Source organism: Oscarella lobularis, chromosome 17 (genome assembly GCF_947507565.1).
Source record: "Oscarella lobularis chromosome 17, ooOscLobu1.1, whole genome shotgun sequence".
NCBI classification, from domain to species: Eukaryota; Metazoa; Porifera; class Homoscleromorpha; order Homosclerophorida; family Oscarellidae; genus Oscarella; species Oscarella lobularis.
The window spans coordinates 2,012,391-2,035,008 of NC_089191.1; the positions used below are offsets into that span (position 1 = coordinate 2,012,391).

General features: G+C 45.2%; 4 protein-coding genes and 4 long non-coding RNA genes across 20 annotated transcripts; 5 read left to right on the forward strand and 3 right to left on the reverse strand.

Annotated features, from left to right (window-relative positions):
- Positions 1-523: 523 nt before the first annotated feature.
- LOC136197601 (techylectin-like protein) lies at positions 524-1,783 on the forward strand. The gene is made up of 4 exons (XM_065987396.1): positions 524-529; positions 864-870; positions 924-976; positions 1,028-1,783. The coding sequence occupies exons 1-4, from the start codon at positions 524-526 to the stop codon at positions 1,781-1,783; spliced, it is 822 nt and encodes a 273-aa protein (XP_065843468.1).
- Positions 1,784-4,556: 2,773 nt separating this feature from the next.
- LOC136197113 (uncharacterized) lies at positions 4,557-6,928 on the forward strand. 4 transcript variants are annotated; one of them, XR_010672436.1, is made up of 6 exons: positions 4,557-4,657; positions 4,776-5,252; positions 5,318-5,630; positions 5,697-5,770; positions 5,830-5,852; positions 5,924-6,928. It is a non-coding gene; the product is annotated as an uncharacterized lncRNA (long non-coding RNA). The 4 variants fall into 4 exon arrangements; XR_010672437.1 differs by having other exon boundaries at positions 4,776-5,105; positions 5,161-5,252; positions 5,318-5,770; XR_010672434.1 differs by having other exon boundaries at positions 5,318-5,770.
- Positions 6,499-7,488, reverse strand: LOC136197104 (uncharacterized). Its single transcript, XM_065986821.1, has 4 exons — positions 7,368-7,488; positions 7,262-7,314; positions 6,970-7,205; positions 6,499-6,899 (listed from the first exon to the last, which is right to left on the reverse strand). Exons 1-4 carry the CDS (start codon positions 7,388-7,390, stop codon positions 6,606-6,608), a joined length of 606 nt encoding a protein of 201 aa, XP_065842893.1. The 5' UTR covers positions 7,391-7,488; the 3' UTR covers positions 6,499-6,605.
- Positions 7,489-10,003: 2,515 nt separating this feature from the next.
- On the forward strand, positions 10,004-13,399 carry LOC136197111 (uncharacterized). 3 transcript variants are annotated; one of them, XR_010672431.1, is made up of 5 exons: positions 10,004-10,131; positions 10,181-10,324; positions 10,998-11,089; positions 11,155-12,228; positions 12,277-13,399. It is a non-coding gene; the product is annotated as an uncharacterized lncRNA (long non-coding RNA). The 3 variants fall into 3 exon arrangements; XR_010672430.1 differs by having other exon boundaries at positions 10,006-10,078; positions 10,197-10,324; XR_010672432.1 differs by lacking the exons at positions 10,004-10,131; positions 10,181-10,324 and adding an exon at positions 10,872-10,942.
- Positions 12,362-15,763, reverse strand: LOC136197105 (uncharacterized). Of its 2 annotated transcripts, XR_010672405.1 has the most exons (8): positions 14,779-15,763; positions 14,468-14,720; positions 14,000-14,407; positions 13,491-13,836; positions 13,259-13,438; positions 13,153-13,205; positions 12,870-13,096; positions 12,362-12,799 (listed from the first exon to the last, which is right to left on the reverse strand). XR_010672405.1 is itself a non-coding variant. In XM_065986822.1 (5 exons), the coding sequence occupies exons 2-5, from the start codon at positions 13,279-13,281 to the stop codon at positions 12,506-12,508; spliced, it is 597 nt and encodes a 198-aa protein (XP_065842894.1). In that variant the 5' UTR covers positions 13,282-13,438; positions 13,491-13,718; the 3' UTR covers positions 12,399-12,505. The 2 variants fall into 2 exon arrangements, 1 of the variants encoding a protein (XP_065842894.1); XM_065986822.1 differs by lacking the exons at positions 14,000-14,407; positions 14,468-14,720; positions 14,779-15,763 and having other exon boundaries at positions 12,399-12,799; positions 13,491-13,718.
- On the forward strand, positions 14,299-21,104 carry LOC136197110 (uncharacterized). 2 transcript variants are annotated; one of them, XR_010672429.1, is made up of 3 exons: positions 14,299-14,321; positions 20,255-20,771; positions 20,825-21,104. It is a non-coding gene; the product is annotated as an uncharacterized lncRNA (long non-coding RNA). The 2 variants fall into 2 exon arrangements; XR_010672428.1 differs by lacking the exon at positions 14,299-14,321 and adding an exon at positions 19,665-19,795.
- LOC136197109 (uncharacterized) lies at positions 15,582-18,628 on the forward strand. Of its 6 annotated transcripts, none has more exons than XR_010672425.1 (7): positions 15,582-15,926; positions 16,045-16,172; positions 16,218-16,582; positions 16,640-16,944; positions 17,011-17,166; positions 17,238-17,642; positions 17,691-18,628. It is a non-coding gene; the product is annotated as an uncharacterized lncRNA (long non-coding RNA). The 6 variants fall into 6 exon arrangements; XR_010672426.1 differs by having other exon boundaries at positions 16,218-16,374; positions 16,430-16,582; positions 16,640-17,166; XR_010672423.1 differs by having other exon boundaries at positions 15,583-15,926; positions 16,640-17,084; positions 17,144-17,166.
- LOC136197102 (uncharacterized) lies at positions 17,813-18,823 on the reverse strand. The gene is made up of 4 exons (XM_065986820.1): positions 18,681-18,823; positions 18,576-18,628; positions 18,284-18,519; positions 17,813-18,213 (listed from the first exon to the last, which is right to left on the reverse strand). Exons 1-4 carry the CDS (start codon positions 18,701-18,703, stop codon positions 17,920-17,922), a joined length of 606 nt encoding a protein of 201 aa, XP_065842892.1. The 5' UTR covers positions 18,704-18,823; the 3' UTR covers positions 17,813-17,919.
- Positions 21,105-22,618: the final 1,514 nt, after the last annotated feature.

Here is a 22,618-nt window from a genome sequence, read left to right on the forward strand (position 1 = left end):
AAGAGGTGTCGAAGGATGCTCGCCCTGCTGCCTGACGTTTAGTAATAAATGTCATGACACCAATTGTATCAGCACTAAAGCGTGAACGCTGTTTATTTGCTACATGCGACTAGACGTAAAATCAATTAAGTAGCGTGAAAAGCAAGACCGTTGCTCTTTGTTCTCATTCAGAGTCTTTCTATGTTATTGCAATGCTGCGCTTTTCACCTCGCGACATCGAACGTTGTTCAAGGAACAGACTTTGTAGCCAAAAAGGAATCCGCAAGATTTCTGGCATATGAGCCTTATGCATGACTGCGACAACACACACCTAGTTAGTGTACATAATTCTGGCCATGCATGAGTTGCAAGTCATGCATATATATATAGAAGACTTTGAAAAAATGATGTATTCAACAGTTCTATTCCTGTCTGCCACCTGCTCTAGGCCACTCTCAATAAAAGGAGTCGAGGCATACAGAAAAGATCATTGTTTGACCCGCCGTTGTGAACTGCTTGCGTTTCTTCAGCTAGGATTATGAGCATGAAAGTAAGCTTATCAAGTCCGTCTTCTAGCTGCATGAAGCCTGCAAGTTGTACAAAGCTAAGTACTGACAGCACGGACTTTGATCTTTGGGTAACGCCACAGTCAATTTATTTGCATGTGTTCGAAGCAACGAAAGAGTTGCTACTTAATTTCACAGTTTACGTTCTAAGGCGAAAAAAAATGTTTTTAAGAAGATAAGTTTTTAGGTGAACTGGCTACTAATTGCCGCGGCATTTCTTTTGCTCTGTTTCATCTTTGAATGCTCCAGTCAAGACTGTCCGGTATATTATAATACCAGTTTGGGTTTAGTCTTCTGTTGACTGATTTTGTTTTGTAGGATCCAGGTATAGAGCAAGCCGCAACATTGAGAAATTAAACAATACATGCACACTTCTAGGGTTGTCTTGCAGAGTCACTTTATGGAGCGAATGGAGTAAATGCTTTCCAAAGGTAAGAGGTATAAATGTCTATTGGGCACTTTTCTTCAATGCATTAACGTAGACTTGCAAGAACAGCACACAAGAAAGAAAAATAATCAGCTTTTTTGATCCAAACGACTGCCCTAACCTTATTAAAGAGCGAACGTGCAATCTGACTATATGCACTAGCAGACCTAGAAATCCTCAAAGCTCGTGCAAAGCGACTCTCGACAAAGGTTTCGACAAAAGTGGCGTATATACTATTGATCCAAAAGACGGTTACGACCCTTTTGACGTGTATTGTGACATGGAAACTGATGGCGGAGGTTGGGCCGTGTTTCAAAGACGGGAAGACGGGTCTGTCAATTTCCTTCGAGGGAGGATGGAGTACAAAAAAGGATTCGGCGATTTGGACAAAGAGTTCTGGCTTGGTTTGGACAAAATTAGTAGACTGACCAAGTCTCCACAAGAACTTCGAGTTGACTTGTCAGACTTTTATGGCAAGAGTAGGTATGCTCAGTATGAAACATTTCAAGTGGGAAACGAAGAATCAGGGTATGTTCTCAAAGTTGGGTCGTATTTTGGCGATGCTGGTGACTCTTTGATACCAATGCACAATGAGCAGCCTTTTAGCACAATCGATTCAGGCCCAATGCAGGAATGTGCCGTAAGACATAAGGGTGCTTGGTGGTATAATAACTGTTACTATTCGAATCTGAACGGAAAATATTACTCGAAAGTTCCCATAGGCTCTGAAGCTGATGGTGTCGCCTGGAGTAAATGGAAAGGGGATCGTGATTCACTGAAGTTTACCGAAATGAAGGTTCGTCCAAACTAGCAAACATTTCAACGTCTCTTAGTGTTCAGTTGTGGGTTGTTTGTTCATTGTTTTTTTAGAATGAATGTCTGTTAAGTGTTTAGTGTCATGAATTGTGTTCAGTAGCGGGTTGTTGTCCCTTGTTTTAGAAAGAAAAAGGTCTGTTACGTGAGACCCTGTTCTGATCCACTCTATATCGACTCTATATCGAATCGATATCGACTCTCTCTATACTGTCTGTTACGTGAGACCCTTTTCTGTATGCTTTGGCCGAAAATTTAAAGTTTCGGAGAAGCCTTCTGTTTATAAGCTTTCTCTGCGCCTTTGGAAGCATGAAACATGGCTTTACTCGCTTGAACTGGGGGCATAGAGTATAAAATACACATACAGTATCTATGGTGCATGTAGCCTTTACCAGGAGGTAAAGCTGGCAAAGCGTCCCGCAGCTCCCGTGTAGAGATGACACTCGACCCCCCACGTAAGTACGCCTAGATAGCAATCTCTATATTGACAGATAGGTAGGGATGACTAAGACCAATATTACACGATGTAGACTTTTTAGCCGGATGTGTTTTGAATCTGAACCTTGCGCAGCGATCCTTTATCCGTTGGACGCTACATATTACTCTTCAGTAACATGCGAGACCTCTTTTCTACACGTAAAGTAAGCGTTTGCCTCTCGCAAACTAGTTTTCGCGACGCTGCGATCGTGTTCCCGTACGGGGTTAGACATATCCAGTGACAAGCACTGGGCTAGCAAAGACGACCTAAGGTACTAGGTCTCGATCCGTCACGGGGTATTGTCTATATATACAACTCCTATTAAGAGCCCGTCCTTGTGAACACGGACTTCGGCGTTTCTTGCAAAAAGCAGCTTAGAAACATTTGGTTCTCTTTCTCGATCTAGAAGAGTTTGAGAGCTGCGTCCTCCGGAGACCAAAATTGGCGATATAGCACCTTACTGAGCGTCTCGACTCAAGTTACCGCCTGAATATCAGTCATGAATAATTTTCGGGGGATATGATTGACTTGGGTAGGACATGCACCCATCACCAGATTCACCAGCCAATGAATCAATGCACGAATATTCTCGCATGCGCTGTCGTCCTTCGATACGCATAGCTCAGGCTGATCCCAACTAGGAAACGCTAACTCTGGTCAGGAACGACATAGTATTTTACCCTCGTCTAGTTCACCGGCCTGATAAGAGGCCATCTTCTAAATCTTTCTTTTTCAGTGAGTTATTAATTAGCATTCACTCAGCTTGACCATTTTTCGACTATTTTTCGACCGTCTTATAGACACGCGGCTTATGACACACGGCAGGAGCTTGAGAGACGAGACACGTCCCTTAGTTTGACGCCGCATAGCCTTCTTCAAACTGTCTTCCAGCCACATGACTAATGAACGTCTCTATGACCCCAAAAAGAAAACGAGGTGAGGCCCCTTTTGGGATTCAGTATCACTAGGGCCACGGAACTTTTGGTCGCAGAGGCCGTTGCGAACATTGCGCGCTCGCATGATTCCAGGCATAGGCAGACTAATCTTTTAGCTTTACTTCGTGCGAGGGAGTAAAGAATTCGACTTGCGACGCACGAGAGACGGGCTTCGAAAGGGCGTCGGATAAATTTGCCTCTAGGGCGACGGGGAACCACTGAGACGCTTCCACCGCTATGTCAAAATGAAGGCCTTCCGTGTAATGTTAAACAGAATTATGAAGACGCGTCGCGACCATTGCGTTACGCTTCGCAATGCGAAAATTTGTTCGCGGGACCCCTAAGAGAGCCTCACCTTTTCGTAAAAGCGCCAGCGCTTAGGGAAACCGCTTTGTAAAACCTATTCTCCTGACCGAAGCGCGTCTTGCGAAAAACTTCAGTCGAAAGCTTTGGTTTTCTTCGACTATTTCCCGGATAACGACACGAAGAATAAATATACACATCCGTGCACGTGGAGCGTATCCTCGCTATACTTGCCCTGGAAGAACATTTTCTGACGTCTGGTACACTATATTGTTCCTCTAGTTTACTCGATTCTTTGGAACGGATGACTGCCTTAGTTTATTGACCATATTAGGAGGATCACTTAATGAACGGGTATATAAAGTATTATTGATTCCATATATTCCTATTACAACCGTTCAAAATTTTTGACGGTAATAACGTCAACCTTGAACCGGTAAATACATTTAGATTGCCACATCAAATGTGACGTCACGTTTCTACGATTACTTCATTGTAGATTTGTAGGACGCTTTTTTGGTACGAAAAGTAAACTACGGTACGCTTCGTTCGGCGTGGAGTCGTGATAACGGTAGGACGAGTTCGGGAGTAATTCGTCTTCCCGTTGCCATTGGCTCGCCTCCTGATGAGGATATGTTCTGGGCTATGAGGTCTGCAACTCGCTTTACGTGGTCTTGAGAGAGCACGACGTACTCTAAGATCTCTGTCGTCTTGAACAAACTGGTGGACAACGAGTCGAATCCAGCTTAGACTTTCAGTCGATAGTCGATACCTCACTCACGTGATACGTTAAGTCTATCCCGGATGTCGAGAATTATCCGATCGCGCCCTAGATTTTATTGTTATGACTGTATGTCGTCTTTTTGCTGATTTGTTTAATTATGAAGTCTCTTTCCTAAATGCAGTCATCAGTTCAAAGAATCGTGTGAACATTAAGAACAAAAGTGCAGGAAAATTTTAGTTAATTATGGGCAAGTATCATCATGATATCGAACTCACACTCCACGTGTCAATGCACATTCATTCCTCTTGTCTTTATCCGGGTAATGCTCTCAGAAAAACAAACCTTTTGACCGAATTTTTCGCGACGCTCGCTTCGGCCTTGTGCATGGGCTTTCCCAAGCACTTTTTCTACAGGCTGGCGCTTTTACGAAAGGTGAGGCTTCCTAAGGGGTGTCGCGAACAGATTTTCGCGTTGCGAAGCGTAACGTAATGCTCGAGACGCCTCTTCATTATTGTGTTTGACGTTACCCTAAAGGCCTATATTTCGACAGTGCAGTCGGCGAGTCTCAGGGGTTCCCCATCGCTCTAGAGACGAATTTATCCGTCACCGTTTCGAAGCCCGTCTCTGGTGCGTCGCGATCCGAATTTGTTACTTCGTTGCACAAAGCGAAGCCAAAAGGTTAGTCTCCATATTACTGGATTATTGCGATCGAGCGATGTTCACAACGCCCGCTGCGAGCAAAAGTCCCGTGGCCCCAGTGATGCTGAACCCTAAAGGGGCCTCACTCCGTTTTCTCATTGCTGTCATACAGACGTTCAATCGTCCTTCTCTCCAAGATGATTTTTATAAGTGGGAGAAATTGCAGTTTGATGCTGCCCTGGTTTAGAAAAATCCTAATCAAAATTTCTTCTGATGCAAAATCATTATTAATTTAGACAACGCTGCTGTAAAACGACCTCTATCATTGGCATGTAAAAGGAAGTGATAGAGAACGCCGTATTGAAATTTTTGCCCTCTCACCCTAAAGGTATCCATCCGGCTACGAACGTTCATTCCCTCCCCCACGGAAGTGAAAGATTTCATTTCATATAGGCTTTTCACATAAACATATTGTTTACGTCAAAAAGCGAAACTGTCTTATTCAGCGTTGAATATTTTCAAGCAGCCAAAAACTTCTCACCCTTCCATAAATATATTCTTTCTCTCATGCCGTCATGGACTTCGATGAATATGAAAACCTCTAGCTGGACTCCCTATCTAAGTCCTGGCATCACGCGACATTTATCCCTTTTTGTACTAACTCATCAGTCAGACAAGACGAGAGATCGAGGGCTGCACCTTTCCTCACTAGTTCGCTTTCAAGCAAAGACTAATACTTCGTTTGCAACTCTGTTTGAGGAAAATCGTATAACCAGCATAGTTTATTGTAGTAGTGATGAAAGTCAAGGCATCTTTTGTATAATTTTTGCAGAGATAGAGAGAAAAACCTTTGCGAGCCTTTACGCTGTTGAAGCTATAGCAGAAGTATTATGGGTCTCGTTGTTGGTGAGGCTCCCTTTCTCTCTTTCTCACATTGTGTCCACAGTCCTATGGAGTTTCTTTAGTGTCCACATGCAATTAACCTAAGGTGAGCTTCTTTTGCTGTTTTTATTGTGCATAACGTATGCCTTCTCTCTTTGTACTTCATTGCGTATTTAGGCGATTTTGACTACGAACTTTGCCGAAAAGCGGCACCACCCTCTGGCAATCGATGCAAAAAAGATGAAGTCTCCTTCACGAAAGCCTGCTATTTTTTGACTAAGAACGGCAATAAGATTGCATTGCAAGAAGACGCTCGGAGTAAATGTCACAATCGCGATGCTGACCTAGCATCATTGAGCGACATTAGTAAACATATATTGCAAAAGAATCATCTAGCTTCAAAGGGGTATTGGATTGGATTGGGCTGATTTATCATGGCTTAATATCTTACCTGTCACTTTTACTAAATGGGCAAAATATTTGACGGTCTCGACTTTGGTTGGTCTGTTGCAAATTTTCTCAAGCGGTTCTTACCCCTATGAGTTTCTTTCTGAATTTCTCCCATCGCCACTAAACTCAGCGGTGAGTCGGAATTCTCATTGTTTAATTCCTGATTTTGGTCTAGCCCAGGATATACCTGCCGTACAGTACGCTAGTGCTTCTCACGGACTGTTAGCAACCAGGATAGGTATAGAAGTATACGCGTCAACAACAATCAAGTTGCTGCTGCCATCAAACATCGCTGATGCATATCGGATGCTAACAATGCATTTGGACAATAGAAAAAGAACGCAAAAACAACAACAAGACAAACAAGACACTGCATTGTTTTCAAAGTTTGGAGGAAATTTGAAATCGCCTACAATTCCGACCTTACCCCAACCCCTTCCGTTATTGCATTGTATATTCCGCAAACTCCTTTGAGATCTCTTCCCATGTACTTGCTTGAAACGTTGATGCGGACGGCGGAGTAGTCAGAATTCGACAGACTGTTGTACCAAACAATTGAGACTTCATTGTCTAATAGAACAAAAATTCCGATGTCTTCATTGACACCAGGATCGCCAACAAAAATTCTGAATCCCATCCCTTTTCTCGACACGTGAACGTATGGAACGGTGACGACATTCTGAGCGTCTCCTTTGGCCGAGATCTGAATATAAATTCGATTTCTCGATAGATTGCCCCTGCATGAGAGATGATAAGTTTATTTATTTACTCACCTTCACATTCTTTTTGCTGTCTATTGAAATGATTGTGTTATCGTCGATATCAAATAGCGTGATGACTACATCTTGTAGGATATTTGCATGGTGCTGATTGCTGTAACTCACTACTCCTTCAACTTTCCACCTGTTAGTGTATTCGGAAAGTGTCAGCGTCTGCGGCCTATTTGGGGTGGTTTGTCGTCTACCGTTGAAATCATTCACAAAGGGATCCGAAAAAATCCTGCACGTTCCTAGAGTAATAGATTCGATTGAGTAACAGTTTGTATAACTGATCGCAAACACGTACCAGGAGCATATCCTTCGGTAGCTGAGAGGCTGAATTGAGTCAAAAGAAAAACACTGAAGAAACAATAACAAAGTCAACCGTATTCAATCGCAGATGAGCTGTATACCCTGTAAGGAACAGTGTCTGCATGATCGTTCGAGCTCAGGGAAATTGAGAGAATGGCTTGTCTGCAACGAAACTCTTCCTTTAAGTAGGTGGTAGTCCGGAAACGTAATGATGCAAAGAGAACATTATATTAATTGAATTATTGGTGCATTTGAGACGGCGTCAGCCGGCGATGAGAACTCTAAAGGTCGCTGTATTTTTTGATGTTATCTAAATGGCAGCCAAATGAATACCTCTCAACTTGAATCAAATACGTGTGACCCATCGTCGCTTAAACTGAAAACGTCGGAGTCAACAAAAAACATGCATAATTAGCTTTCAGCAGTCGGCCCAAAGTCACTTTCAACGATTTGGAGCGGAGAGTAGCTGCGATACTTTTGACAAAAGTTTCTTAGCATCCTTATAGTATTCGAAATTCATATAGTATTCGAAAAGTGGTCGAACTGCGAGGTCAGAGTGTGTGAGAGGAAGCGACGGAAATGACCCTTAGTCAGCTCGTTACATCCGTCAGCTGGTTACATCCGTCAGCAGGTTATATCCGTGAGCTGGTTACATCCGTGAGCTGGTTTAATCCGTCAGCTCGTTACATCCGTGAGCTGGTTACATTCGTCAGCTGGATACACTAAAGTGGAAGAGGATTTTCTCACCAACGTCCGATTCTAATTAATTAATTAATTAAAACGTGAGGCCAACAACGGTCTATCTACAGATACTATAAAGCGAAAATGCGTTTTTATGCGGCGAACTCCCGTGCACATCGCCTCGCAAAGTTGTGCTTGACTTACTTTTCGGCGAATCGGGAGCCCTATCGATCGAGGGGCGTCGATCGCCCGAAAGCCGCTAGCGAGGGCGCCGCGGAGCAAATCGCCGCCTCCGAGGCGCGGCGAAGGCTTCAAACAGTCAAGCCATCGGCCCCGTTCGCCCATCGGGGCCCATTTCGGGTGCGAACGCGTCGATCGCAGTAGATAGCGGGGGCGTTTCCGAGCGACGGCGTCATTAATTGCAATTTGTCGCCATGACGAAAAGCAATTGCGCAGTCGCGTTGACGTCGCCCTTCTCTCCAACAACAATTGATCATCTCGCGAATATTCGAACACATCGAACGAGGTGAGATTCCAGACAGTTCTCGCGTCGCGGCGCGAAGACCGCACCCACCCCATTTTCGACCCTTACGTTACCTTTGCGAAAACGCACTACGAGAGAAACAGACGAAGGAATTTTTTACCTAATTCTGCTTGTTTTGCTTGTAATACTTTTCGTTGTCTGAAACAAGTGGGCGTGCCAAGTCTTCGCTCAGAATAGCCACGCCCACTTGGCCGTTGACTGAGCAGACTGTGCTAGGTGGCGTTGAGTCGTGAGAGGTAGGAAGAGTACGCGAGTGATTCGTCTGCCCGTCGTCATTGGCTCGCTTCGCGATGAAAATCTGCTCCGCCACTTGGAATGGCGTTGAAGCCCTAACCTTGTGACGCACAGGAACCGTTTCTAATTAATTAATTTAGTGAGCAACTGAGAGAGAGGCAAGAATGAGCTGTACGACAAGGCAAATTTTTAGCCGTAGCAATACATGTTATAATTCACGGCAGATCTCCAGGAAATGAGGTTGATAGCCAATGATAACTGAAAAATTGGTGAGGCCACCTTTGAGGATTCACTATCACTAGGGCCACGAGATTATTGCTCGCTGCGACCGTTGTAAATATCGTTCGCACGTATACTTCCAGTCACATAAAGAACAACCTCTTAGGTCCTCCTCGATCACCGGAGAAAGGAACTCGACTTACGACGGAGGAGAGACGAGCCTCGAAAGAGAAATGATAAATTCGGTTACTGGGCGAGAATGCGTTAGGTACGAGAATACGTTAGGTACGAGCGAGTTCTCAAGCGACGGGGTTACGTAAAGAGGGAGAGCACCGTGCACGACTTTATGTACTCGCGCACGATCCGTGACGCAAACTCTTCGCTGATTGGACGTCGAGTGTATAAATCGCAAACGGCGTCACGCGAGAGAGCGTTGCTTTTTGCACCTCTACGCGTAACCAAAAAAGGTCATAATTGGAGCGATCACGCGCGTGCAGCGTTTGTCCCAAAAGAAAAGGGGAACAAGAGACGAGCACGTGCACGCGTGCATAGCCAAGATGGCCTACGTGTGACGTCACCGTTTCGTTCACGAATCTCCATGAAACGCGAGGAAAGCGGGACGAAAGGCGACCAGAAACGCTCCAACTCTTTCGATCGAGTTCGCCTTTCGAAAGAAACGCGGCGAACTCGATCGAGTCGTAGTGAAATAAAGGACTCGTGATTTCGACCTGTAGATTCGGGCAAGGACAGTTTTGGGGCTCATAGTCGAAGCAGAGAGCAACAGTTGTGTTGCAGTTTCTCGTGGAATCGAGAGAGATGCGCTCGCTCACCTTCGTTTCGCTTCGAAAGAGTGCATATAAACTGTCTGAGCCTCTTCGACGTCGATTCCAGCGCAGTTCGATCAATCTTAATTTTTGAACGCGTAGGGATATTCGTTCGTCTAAATCGCGTAAAATTCTCACTGTACAACCATAGATATTAGAGAGAGAAATGAACATTCATTTCCCTTGTCTTTATCCGGGTAATGCTCTCAGAAAAACAAACCTTTTGACTGAATTTTTCACGACGCTCTCTTCGGCTTTGTGCATGGGCTTTCCCAAGCAGTTTTTCTACAGGCTGGCGCTTTTACGAAAGGTGAGGCTTCCTAAGGGGTATCGCGAACAGATTTTCGCGTTGCGAAGCGTAACGTAAAGCTCGAGACTCCTCTTCATTATTGTGTTTGACGTTACCCTAAAGGCCTATATTTCGACAGTGCCGTCGGCGAGTCTCAGGGGTTCCCCATCGCTTTAGAGACGAATTTATCCGTCACACTTTCGAAGCCCGTCTCTGGTGCGTCGCGATCCGAATTTGTTACTTCGTTGCACAAAGCGAAGCCAAAAGGTTAGTCTCCATATTACTGGATTATTGCGATCGAGCGATGTTCACAACGCCCGCTGCGAGCAAAAGTCCCGTGGCCCTAGCCTCCCAAGCCAGGCTCTCCCGTAGTGAAGCGCGCTTTAGCGCGTCCACTACAGGGAGAGCCTGGGCGCACTCGTCTGCGTCATAGGCCATGTGACCACCCGACTTTCCACGTGACCATTTTGAGGACATCCCACAGGATCCGAAATAGCCTCTGACTGACGTAGAAAACAGGCAGACATCTCGTTACTAGTCATGCAAGCATTTACTAAAGTGCAGGTCTAATCTTAACCACTCGAAGAACTTGTATAAATAAGGCTCTGACCTGCTCTGACCACTTCGAAATGGTCACGTGGAAAGTCGGGTGGTCACATGGCCTATGACGCAGACGAGTGCGCCCAGGCTCTCCCTGTAGTGGACGCGCTAAAGCGCGCTTCACTACGGGAGAGCCTGGCTTGCGAGGCTACCGTGGCCCCAGTGATGCTGAACCCTAAAGGGGCCTCTCCCCGTTCTCTCCTTTCTGTCATACAGACTTTCGATCGTCCTTCTCCCCAAGATCATTTTTACAAGTGGGAGAAATTGCAGTTTGATGCTGCACTGGTTTAGAAAAATCCTAATCAAAATTTCTTCTGATGCAAAATCATTTTTAATTTAGACAACGCTGCTGTAAAACGACCTCTATCATTGGCATGTAAAAGGAAGTGATAGAGAACACCGTATTGAAATTTTTGCCCGCTCACCCTAAAGGTATCCATCCGGCTACAACCGTTCATTCCCTCCCCTACGGAAGTGAAAGACTTCATTTCATGTAGGCTTTTCACATAAACATATTGTTTACGTCAAAAAGCGAAACTGTCTTATTCAGCGTTGAATATTTTCAAGCAGCCAAAAACTTCTCACGCTTCCATAAATATATTCTTTCTCTCATGCCGTCATGGACTTCGATGAATATGAAAACCTCTAGCTGGACTCCCTATCTAAGTAGAGAAAACATTTGTAAAGGTTGGATCGAACGGTACAAAGCCCTGCCTGGCATCACGCGACATTTATCCCTTTTTGTATTAACTCATCAGTCAGACAAGACGAGAGATCGAGGGCTGCACCTTTCCTCACTAGTTCGCTTTCAAGCAAAGACTAATACTTCGTTTGCAACTCTGTTTGAGGAAAATCGTATAACCAGCATAGTTTATTGTAGTAGTGATGAAAGTCAAGGCATCTTTTGTATAATTTTTGCAGAGATAGAGAGATAAACCTTTGCGAGCCTTTACGCTGTTGAAGCTATAGCAGAAGTATTATGGGTCTCGTTGTTGGTGAGGCTCCCTTTCTTTCTCACATTGTGTTCACAGTCTTATGGAGTTTCTTTAGTGTCCCCATGCAATTAACCTAAGGTGAGCTTCTTTTGCTGTTTTTATTGTGCATAACGTATGCCTTTCCTCTTTGTACTTCATTGTGTATTTAGGCGATTTTGACTACGAACTTTGCCGAAAAGCGGCACCACCCTCTCAAAATCGATGCAAAGAAGATGAAGTCTCCTTCACGAAAGCCTGCTACTTTTTGACTAAGACCGGCAATAAGATTGCATTGCAAGAAGACGCTCGGAGTAAATGTCACAATCGCGATGCTGACCTAGCATCATTGAGCGACATTAGTAAACATTTCTTGCAAAAGAATCATCTAGCTTCAAAGGGTTATTGTATTGGATTGGGCTGATTTAGAATGATACGTCAAGCAGTTTTTCATGGCAAAATATCTTACCTGTCAGTTTTACTAAATGGGCAAAATATTTGACGGTCTCGACTTTGGTTGGTCTGTTGCAAATTTTCTCAAGCTGTTCTTACCCCTATGAGTTTCTTTCTGAATTTCTCCCATCGCCACTAAACTCAGTGGTGAGTCGGAATTCTCATTGTTTAATTCCTGATTTTGGTCTTGCCCAGGATATACCTGCAGTACAGTACGCTAGTGCTTCTCACGGACTGTTAGCAACCAGGATAGGTATAGAAGTATACGCGTCAACAACAATCAAGTTGCTGCTGCCATCAAACATCGCTGATGCATATCGGATGCTAACAATGCATTTGGACAATAGAAAAAGAACGCAAAAACAACAACAAGACAAACAAGACACTGCATTGTTTTCAAAGTTTGGAGGAAATTTGAAATCGCCTACAATTCCGACCTTACCCCAACCCCTTCCGTTATTGCATTGTATATTCCGCAAACTCCTTTGAGATCTCTTCCCATGTACTTGCTTGAAACGTTGATGCGGACGGCGGAGTAGTCAGAATTCGACAGACTGTTGTACCAAACAATTGAGACATCATTGTCTAATAGAACAAAAATTCCGATGTCTTCATTGATACCAGGATCGCCAACAAAAATTCTGAATCCCATCCCTTTTCTCGACACGTGAACGTATGGAACGGTGACGACATTCTGAGCTTCTCCTTTGGCCGAGATCTGAATATAAATTCGAGTCCTCGATAGATTGCCCCTGCATGAGAGATGATAAGATTACTTATTTACTCACCTTCACATTCTTTTTGCTGTCTATTGAAATGATTGTGATATCAAATAGCGTGATGACTACATCTTGTAGGATATTTGCATGGTGCTGATTGCTGTAACTCACTATTCCTTCAACTTTCCACCTTTTAGGGTATTCGGAAAGTGTCAGCGTCTGCGGCCTATTTGGGGTGATTTGTCGTCTACCGTTGAAATCATTCACAAAGGGATCCGAAAAAATCCTGCACGTTCCTAGAGTAATAGATTCGATTGAGTAACAGTTTGTATAACTGATCGCAAACACGTACCAGGAGCATATCCTTCGGTAGCTGAGAGGCTGAATTGAGTCAAAAGAAAAACACTGAAGAAACAATAACAAAGTCAACCGTATTCAATCGCAGATGAGCTGTATACCCTGTAAGGAACAGTGTCTGCATGATCGTTCGAGCTCAGGGAAATTGAGAGAATGGCTTGTCTGCAACGAATCTCTTCCTTTAAGTAGGTGGTAGTCCTGAAACGTAATGACGCAAAGAGAACATTATATTAATTGAATTATTGGTGCATTTGAGACGGCGTCAGCCGGCGATGAGAACTCTAAAGGTCGCTGTATTTTTTGATGTTATCTAAATGGCAGCCAAATGAATACCTCTCAACTTGAATCAAATACGTGTGACCCATCGTCGCTCAAACTGAAAACGTCGGAGTCAACAAAAAACATGCATAATTGGCTTTCAGCAGTCGGCCCAAAGTCACTTTCAACGATTTGGAACGGAGAGTAGTTTTGACAAAAGTTTCTTAGCATCCTTATAGTATTCGAAATTCATATAGTATTCGAAAAGTGGTCGAACTGCGAGGTCAGAGTGTGTGAGAGGAAGCGACGGAAATGACCCTTAGTCAGCTGGTTACGTCCGTGAGCTGGTTACATCCGTGAGCTGGTTATATCCGTCAGCTCGTTACTTCCGTGAGCTGGTTACATTCGTCAGCTGGTTACACTAAAGTGGGAGAGGGTTTTCTCACCAACGTCAGATTCTAATTAATTAATTAATTAAAACGTGAGGCCAACAAAGGTTTATCTACAGATACTATAAAGCGAAAATGCGTTTTTATGCGGCGAACTCCCGTGCACATCGCCTCGCAAAGTTGTGCTTGACTTACTTTTCGGCGAATCGGGAGCCCTATCGATCGAGGGGCGTCGATCGCCCGAAAGCCGCTAGCGAGGGCGCCGCGGAGCAAATCGCCGCCTCCGAGGCGCGGCGAAGGCTTCAAACAGTCAAGCCATCGGCCCCGTTCGCCCATCGGGGCCCATTTCGGGTGCGAACGCGTCGATCGCAGTAGATAGCGGGGGCGTTTCCGAGCGACGGCGTCATTAATTGCAATTTGTCGCCATGACGAAAAGCAATTGCGCAGTCGCGTTGACGTCGCCCTTCTCTCCAACAACAATTGATCATCTCGCGAATATTCGAACACATCGAACGAGGTGAGATTCCAGACAGTTCTCGCGTCGCGGCGCGAAGACCGCACCCACCCCATTTTCGACCCTTACGTTACCTTTGCGAAAACGCACTACGAGAGAAACAGACGAAGGAATTTTTTACGTAATTCTGCTTGTTTTGCTTGTAATACTTTTCGTTGTCTGAAACAAGTGGGCGTGCCAAGTCTTCGCTCAGAATAGCCACGCCCACTTGGCCGTTGACTGAGCAGACTGTGCTAGGTGGCGTTGAGTCGTGAGAGGTAGGAAGAGTACGCGAGTGATTCGTCTGCCCGTCGTCATTGGCTCGCTTCGCGATGAAAATCTGCTCCGCCACTTGGAATGGCGGTGAAGCCCTAACCCTGTGACGCATAGGAACCGTTTCTAATTAATTAATTTAGTGAGCAACTGAGAGAGAGGCAAGAATGAGCTGTACGACAAGGCAAATTTTTAGCCGTAGCAATACATGTTATAATTCACGGCAGATCTCCAGGAAATGAGGTTGATAGCCAATGATAACTGAAAAATTGGTGAGGCCACCTTTGAGGATTCACTATCACTAGGGCCACGGGATTATTGCTCGCTGCGACCGTTGTAAATATCGTTCGCACGTATACTTCCAGTCACATAAAGAACAACCTCTTAGGTCCTCCTCGATCACCGGAGAAAGGAACTCGACTTACGACGGAGGAGAGACGAGCCTCGAAAGAGAAATGATAAATTCGGTTACTGGGCGAGAATGCGTTAGGTACGAGAATACGTTAGGTACGAGCGAGTTCTCAAGCGACGGGGTTACGTAAAGAGGGAGAGCACCGTGCACGACTTCATGTACTCGCGCACGATCCGTGACGCAAACTCTTCGCTGATTGGACGTCGAGTGTATAAATCGCAAACGGCGTCACGCGAGAGAGCGTTGCTTTTTGCACCTCTACGCGTAACCAAAAAAGGTCATAATTGGAGCGATCACGCGCGTGCAGCGTTTGTCCCAAAAGAAAAGGGGAACAAGAGACGAGCACGTGCACGCGTGCATGGCCAAGATGGCCTACGTGTGACGTCACCGTTTCGTTCACGAATCTCCATGAAACGCGAGGAAAGCGGGACGAAAGGCGACCAGAAACGCTCCAACTCTTTCGATCGAGTTCGCCTTTCGAAAGAAACGCGGCCAACTCGATCGAGTCGTACAGAAATAAAGGACTCGTGATTTCGACCTGTAGATTCGGGCAAGGACAGTTTTGGGGCTCATAGTCGAAGCAGAGAGCAACAGTTGTGTTGCAGTTTCTCGTGGAATCGAGAGAGATGCGCTCGCTCACCTGCGTTTCGCTTCGAAAGCGTGCATATAAACTGTCTGAGCCTCTTCGACGTCGATTCCAGCGCAGTTCGATCAATCTTAATTTTTGAACGCGTAGGGATATTCGTTCGTCTAAATCGCGTAAAATTCTCACTGTACAACCATAGATATTAGAGAGAGAAATGCACATTCATTTCCCTTGTCTTTATCCGGGTAATGCTCTGAGAAAAACAAACCTTTTGACTGAATTTTTCACGACGCTCGCTTCGGCTTTGTGCAGGGGCTTTCCCAAGCAGTTTTTCTACAGGCTGGCGCTTTTACGAAAGGTGAGGCTTCCTAAGGGGTATCGCGAACAGATTTTCGCGTTGCGAAGCGTAACGTAAAGCTCGAGACTCCTCTTCATTATTGTGTTTGACGTTACCCTAAAGGCCTATATTTCGACAGTACCGTCGGCGAGTCTCAGGGGTTCCCCATCGCTCTAGAGACGAATTTATCCGTCACACTTTCGAAGCCCGTCTCTGGTGCGTCGCGATCCGAATTTGTTACTTCGTTGCACAAAGCGAAGCCAAAAGGTTAGTCTCCATATTACTGGATTATTGCGATCGAGCGATGTTCAGAACGCCCGCTGCGAGAAAAAGTCCCGTGGCCCCAGTGATGCTGAACCCTAAAGGGGCCTCTCCCCGTTTTCTCCTTTCTGTCATACAGACGTTCGATCGTCCTTCTCCCCAAGATCATTTTTACAAGTGGGAGAAATTGCAGTTTGATGCTGCACTGGTTTAAAAAAATCCTAATCAAAATTTCTTCTGATGCAAAATCATTATTAATTTAGACAACGCTGCTGTAAAACGACCTCTATCATTGGCATGTAAAAGGAAGTGATAGAGTACACCGTATTGAAATTTTTGCCCGCTCACCCTAAAGGTATCCATCCGGCTACAAACGTTCATTCCCTCCCCCACGGAAGTGAAAGACTTCATTTCATGTAGGCTTTTCACATAAACATATTGTTTACGTCAAAAAGCGAAACTGTCTTATTCAGCGTTGAATATTTTCAAGCAGCCAAAAACTTCTCACCCTTCCATAAATATATTCTTTCTCTCATGCCGTCATGGACTTCGATGAATATGAAAACCTCTAGCTGGACTCCCTATCTAAGTAGAGAAAACATTTGTAAAGGTTGGATCGAACGGTACAAAGCTCTGCCTGGCATCACGCGACATTTATCCCTTTTTGTACTAACTCATCAGTCAGACAAGACGAGAGATCGAGGGCTGCACCTTTCCTCACTAGTTCGCTTTCAAGCAAAGACTAATACTTCGTTTGCAACTCTGTTTGAGGAAAATCGTATAACCAGCATAGTTTATTGTAGTAGTGATGAAAGTCAAGGCATCTTTTGTATAATTTTTGCAGAGATAGAGAGAAAAACCTTTGCGAGCCTTTACGCTGTTGAAGCTATAGCAGAAGTATTATGGGTCTCTTTGTTGGTGAGGCTCCCTTTCTTTCTTTCTCACATTGTGTTCACAGTCTTATGGAGTTTCTTTAGTGTCCACATGCAATTAATCTAAGGTGAGCTTTTTTTGCTGTTTTTATTGTGCATAACGTATGCCTTCCCTCTTTGTACTTCATATTGTATTTAGGCGATTTTGACTACGAACTTTGCCGAAAAGCGGCACCACCCTCTGGCAATCGATGCAAAAAAGATGAAGTCTCCTTCACGAAAGCCTGCTATTTTTTGACTAAGAACGGCAATAAGATTGCATTGCAAGAAGACGCTCGGAGTAAATGTCACAATCGCGATGCTGACCTAGCATCATTGAGCGACATTTGTAAACATGTATTGCAAAAGAGTCATCTAGCTTCAAAGGGGTATTGGATTGGATTGAGCCTATTTATCATGGCTTAGTATCTTACCTGTCACTTTTACTAAATGGGCAAAATATTTGACGGTCTCGACTTTGGTTGGTCTGTTGCAAATTTTCTCAAGCGGTTCTTACCCCTATGAGTTTCTTTCTGAATTTCTCCCATCGCCACTAAACTCAGGGGTGAGTCGGAATTCTCATTGTTTAATTCCTGATTTTGGTCTGGCCCAGGATATACCTGCCGTACAGTACGCTAGTGCTTCTCACGGACTGTTAGCAACCAGGATAGGTATAGAAGTATACGCGTTAACAACAATCAAGTTGCTGCTGCCATCAAACATCGCTGATGCATATCGGATGCTAACAATGCATTTGGACAATAGAAAAAGAACGCAAAAACAACAACAAGACAAACAAGACACTGCATTGTTTTCAAAGTTTGGAGGAAATTTGAAATCGCCTACAATTCCGACCTTACCCCAACCCCTTCCGTTATTGCATTGTATATTCCGCAAACTCCTTTGAGATCTCTTCCCATGTACTTGCTTGAAACGTTGATGCGGACGGCGGAGTAGTCAGAATTCGACAGACTGTTGTACCAAACAATTGAGACTTCATTGTCTAATAGAACAAAAATTCCGATGTCTTCATTGACACCAGGATCGCCAACAAAAATTCTGAATCCCATCCCTTTTCTCGACACGTGAACGTATGGAACGGTGACGACATTCTGAGCGTCTCCTTTGGCCGAGATCTGAATATAAATTCGAGTTCTCGATAGATTGCCCCTGCATGAGAGATGATAAGTTTATTTATTTACTCACCTTCACATTCTTTTTGCTGTCTATTGAAATGATTGTGTTATCGTCGATATCAAATAGCGTGATGACTACATCTTGTAGGATATTTGCATGGTGCTGACTGCTGTAACTCACTATTCCTTCAACTTTCCACCTGTTAGTGTATTCGGAAAGTGTCAGCGTCTGCGGCCTATTTGGGGTGGTTTGTCGTCTACCGTTGAAATCATTCACAAAGGGATCCGAAAAAATCCTGCACGTTCCTAGAGTAATAGATTCGATTGAGTAACAGTTTGTATAACTGATCGCAAACACGTACCAGGAGCATATCCTTCGGTAGCTGAGAGGCTGAATTGAGTCAAAAGAAAAACACTGAAGAAACAATAACAAAGTCACCGTATTCAATCGCAGATGAGCTGTATACCCTGTAAGGAACAGTGTCTGCATGATCGTTCGAGCTCAGGGAAATTGAGAGAATGGCTTGTCTGCAACGAAACTCTTCCTTTAAGTAGGTGGTAGTCCGGAAACGTAATGACGCAAAGAGAACATTATATTAATTGAATTATTGGTGCATTTGAGACGGCGTCAGCCGGCGATGAGAACTCTAAAGGTCGCTGTATTTTTTGATGTTATCTAAATGGCAGCCAAATGAATACCTCTCAACTTGAATCAAATACGTGTGACCCATCGTCGCTCAAACTGAAAACGTCGGAGTCAACAACAAAACATGCGTAATTAGCTTTCAGTAGTCGGCCCAAAGTCACTTTCAACGATTTGGAGCGGAGAGTAGCTGCGATACTTTTGACAAAAGTTTCTTAGCATCCTTATAGTATTCGAAATTCATATAGTATTCGAAAAGTGGTCGAACTGCGAGGTCAGAGTGTGTGAGCGGAAGCGACGGAAAAGACCCTTAGTCAGCTGGTTACATCCGTCAGCTGGTTATATCCGTGAGCTGGTTACATCCGTGAGCTGGTTACATCCGTCAGCTGGTTATATCCGTCAGCTCGTTACATCCGTGAGCTGGTTACATTCGTCAGCTGGTTACACACAACGGCAGAGTCTAATTAATTAATTAAAACGTGAGGCCAACAACGGTTTATCTATCTATCTATCTATCTATCTATCTATCTACAGATACTATAAAGCGAAAATGCGTTTTTATGCGGCGAACTTCCGTGCACATCGCCTCGCTAAGTTGTGCTTGACTTACTTTTCGGCGAATCGGGAGCCCTATCGATCGAGGGGCGTCGATCGCCCGAAAGCCGCTAGCTAGGGCGCCGCGGGGCAAATCGCCGCCTCCGAGGCGCGGCGAAGGCCTCAAACAGTCAAGCCATCAGCCCCGTTCGCCCGTCGGGGCCCATTTCGGGTGCGAACGCGTCGATCGCGCAGTAGATAGCGGGGGCGTTTCCGAGCGACGGCGTCATTAATTGCAATTTGTCGCCATGACGAAAAGCAATTACGCAGTCGCGTTGACGTCGCTCTTCGAAGTCTCCAACAACAATTGATCATCCTCGCGAATATTCGAACACATCGAAAGAGGTGAGATATCGAATATTCCAGACAGTTCTCGCGTCGCGGCGCGAATACCCCACCCACCCCATTTTCGACCCTTTCCGACCACCGTTTTCGCGTACGATGTGTCGAACAGCGTTCGTCAGCCTTCGCGACGCCTGTCGCAAGCGGCGAAATTGCGAACGGACGCGATTCCGAAATGTTGAGTCTCCGCCCCTCATCGTTTCGAGTCTTTCTGGCGACCGATTACGCTTGCAAAGCGCCGCAACCTGTTCGCTCTCTCTCCCGATGTTGTCCCATTGTGCTGAAACCTTCTTTCGCCGGCATTCTGACTGGTTTCGCGAGTCGCGGCAACGCCTCTTTTTTCGACTTCGGCCGACACCCGTTTCTGTGTCTAAAATTGCCGAGAAGCGCTTACGCAAAAGATGCTGCAGCATATATTCCGTCTGCGAATTATATTATAATGATCTTTTGCTTATGTTGCAGGTTTCTTTTTTCGACGATCGCGTCTGCCAAAGACGTATACAAGCCACAATTGCACTAAGTCAACAGCTGACAGAGCCTTTGTTTGATAGAAGTCGTTTTTTCATTGATCTGGTCGCTCTGTCGTCACGTGTCTACCGTCGCCGCTGATGGCATCGCCGTATCCCTCTCCGTCGAAAAGCCAAATGGCGAAGTCAAAGTATTTTGTGTCTGGTGATTGCACGACAATGACGTCTTTTCATGAACTGGACGAAGGTATTCAATCGTCCCGTCACGAGAACTATCAGAGCCACAGGGACGGACGACATGGGTGCCGTTGGCGACGCGGTCACAGTTTATATTGATGTTCGAGAACGAACCGTCTGTTCTTGACTTGGGGCTCGGCTACGACGTTGAGGACGACATTTATGCCAGTCACTGAAGAGATAACATCTTTTCAACGCCATTCAACAAAGTTGTACCGCGCTCAAATCAAAGACAAAGATTCGAATATAATTTCAAAATGCATCGTCACTCCCACGTCAGAGAACCTCTGAAAATGTATCTACAATTTTGGCATTATTTTTCTCTTAGATCTTCGCCAAGTGGTTTGCTAGACGACGACGAATATCTTGCCGTTGTTTACGCTATTATGCTGCCCAGCGTCTTATATCGGTTCTTCAGCTTCGCTTTTGCAATCTCAAGCTACAGTCAACCATCACCTAACATTGACAGACGTCTAATTATCCGCGCTGAAAGACATACGAACGCTTTCTTCACTGGACATGGGTGAGTAACCGGTAGCAATCCTTCAATCGTTTTTTTTCTTATTATTGCTCGAATTGATCCAATATATTGTACATATTGCGCGATAGTGGGGAAGCCAACTCTATCGGCCACTGCTATAGAGGTAAGGCCTCTTTCACCTCATTGGCCTAAGGAGGTTTCCGTGAGTCAATTGCCTAAGGGATGACACCAAGGGGTGCTTGTTCCACAAAAGGAACTCGTTCTAACTGTACCAGGACCTTTTAAGCTTTTTTCTCAAAGACGAGCAGATGTACTCTCCTTAAACGATATCCCGGTATAGTCGAAACGTGTCTTGCGAAAAAAGTCAGTGAAAAGTTTGACCTTTCGATGACCATTACCCGGATAACGACACGATGTCAAAATAATTAGGTAATATAACATGGATATTCAGTAGGGAAGAAGAACAAGGTCTAACGTAAATAAAGCAATAACTAGTCACAGGAAAAGATATTTCTCAAAAGGTTCACGTTCCTGGTAGGTCTTGGATGCTGGGAAAGTGTACAATTCTGCAAGTGAGCAAGGTTTCCCGGATACATCTTTATTTATTAATTTTTTCTTCACTACTACTATTACGCCTAAAACCTATTCTAACTACAGAACGGAAAAAAGTGAACGCGAAAAAGAAACAATTACAGTGCAAGTCGAAGCAAGAGGTCGTAAAAAAGTACGAGATATAAAGTCACACCTCCAACTGACACAGTATCGTATAGCAAAGCGAAACCTAGAGAAACAAAGCCAGTATCCGTTCAAAACAACTACGTACTTACCAAAAAAAGCCGAAATGAAGCGCGTCTGTGTTTGCGTGACCCAGGTCGCACCACGTGGAGGTCCAGACGCTTCGCAACCCAGTCGACCCTCACCAACGGCATGAATTGGATCAGAATCCCACATTTCGTGGGCCTCCGAGGTTCGTTGCCCCCCCGGGAGACGACTATCACCTCCGCCGAAGAGGCCCGCTCATCGTGTGCTCGACGTGGAGGAGAGCCGACGAACGCCGACGCTGTCCCGTGTAATACCAAGGAAACAATCCTTGATAAGACGGAGCGTGTTTTCCCGACGCGAAAGCCCCTAGAGGTCTTAGGGATGTGCCTCTAATCACTTTCGCGCCGTTGCTCCAGGACTGTGCGTCGATATGTCGTTCGCCCCTCTGGCTCCCTGCCTTCCAACGACTAACCAAGCGTACGAGCGAGTTCTCAAGCGACGGGGTTACGTAAAGAGGGAGAGCGCTGCGCACGACTTTATGTACTCGCGCACGAACCGTGACGCAAACTCTTCGCTGATTGGACGTCGGGTGTGCGTCCTTAACCGCAACGGTTTCACGCGAGAGAGCGTTGCTTTTTGCACCTCTACGCGCAACCAAAAAAGGTCATAATTGGAGCGATCACGCGCGTGCAGCGTTTGTCCCAAAAGAAAAGTGGAACAAGAGACGAGCACGTGCACGCGTGCATGGCCAAGATGGCCTACACGTGACGTCACCGATTCGTCCACGAATCTCCACGAAACGGGAAGAAAGCGCGACAAAAGGCGACCAGAAACGCTCTAACTTAGTCGATCGAGTTCGCCTTTCGAAAGAAACGCGGC

Excerpts from the sequence above, each read along its gene's own strand:
- LOC136197601 (XM_065987396.1), top strand. Across the intron at positions 977-1,027 it reads GGAGTAAATGCTTTCCAAAG|ACTTGCAAGAACAGCACACA; the intron begins GTAAGAGGTATA and ends GCATTAACGTAG.
- LOC136197102 (XM_065986820.1), bottom strand. The coding sequence starts at position 18,703 with ATGCAGACACTGTTCCTTACAGG. Across the intron at positions 18,629-18,680 it reads CAGACACTGTTCCTTACAGG|TGTTTTTCTTTTGACTCAAT; the intron begins GTATACAGCTCA and ends TTGTTTCTTCAG. Across the intron at positions 18,214-18,283 it reads ACAGCAAAAAGAATGTGAAG|ATCTCGGCCAAAGGAGACGC; the intron begins GTGAGTAAATAA and ends ATTTATATTCAG.
- LOC136197105 (XM_065986822.1), bottom strand. The coding sequence starts at position 13,281 with ATGCAGACACTGTTCCTTACAGG. Across the intron at positions 13,206-13,258 it reads CAGACACTGTTCCTTACAGG|TGTTTTTCTTTTGACTCAAT; the intron begins GTATACAGCTCA and ends TTGTTTCTTCAG. Across the intron at positions 12,800-12,869 it reads ACAGCAAAAAGAATGTGAAG|ATCTCGGCCAAAGGAGAAGC; the intron begins GTGAGTAAATAA and ends ATTTATATTCAG.
- LOC136197104 (XM_065986821.1), bottom strand. The coding sequence starts at position 7,390 with ATGCAGACACTGTTCCTTACAGG. Across the intron at positions 7,206-7,261 it reads TACCGAAGGATATGCTCCTG|GAACGTGCAGGATTTTTTCG; the intron begins GTACGTGTTTGC and ends CTATTACTCTAG. Across the intron at positions 6,900-6,969 it reads ACAGCAAAAAGAATGTGAAG|ATCTCGGCCAAAGGAGACGC; the intron begins GTGAGTAAATAA and ends ATTTATATTCAG.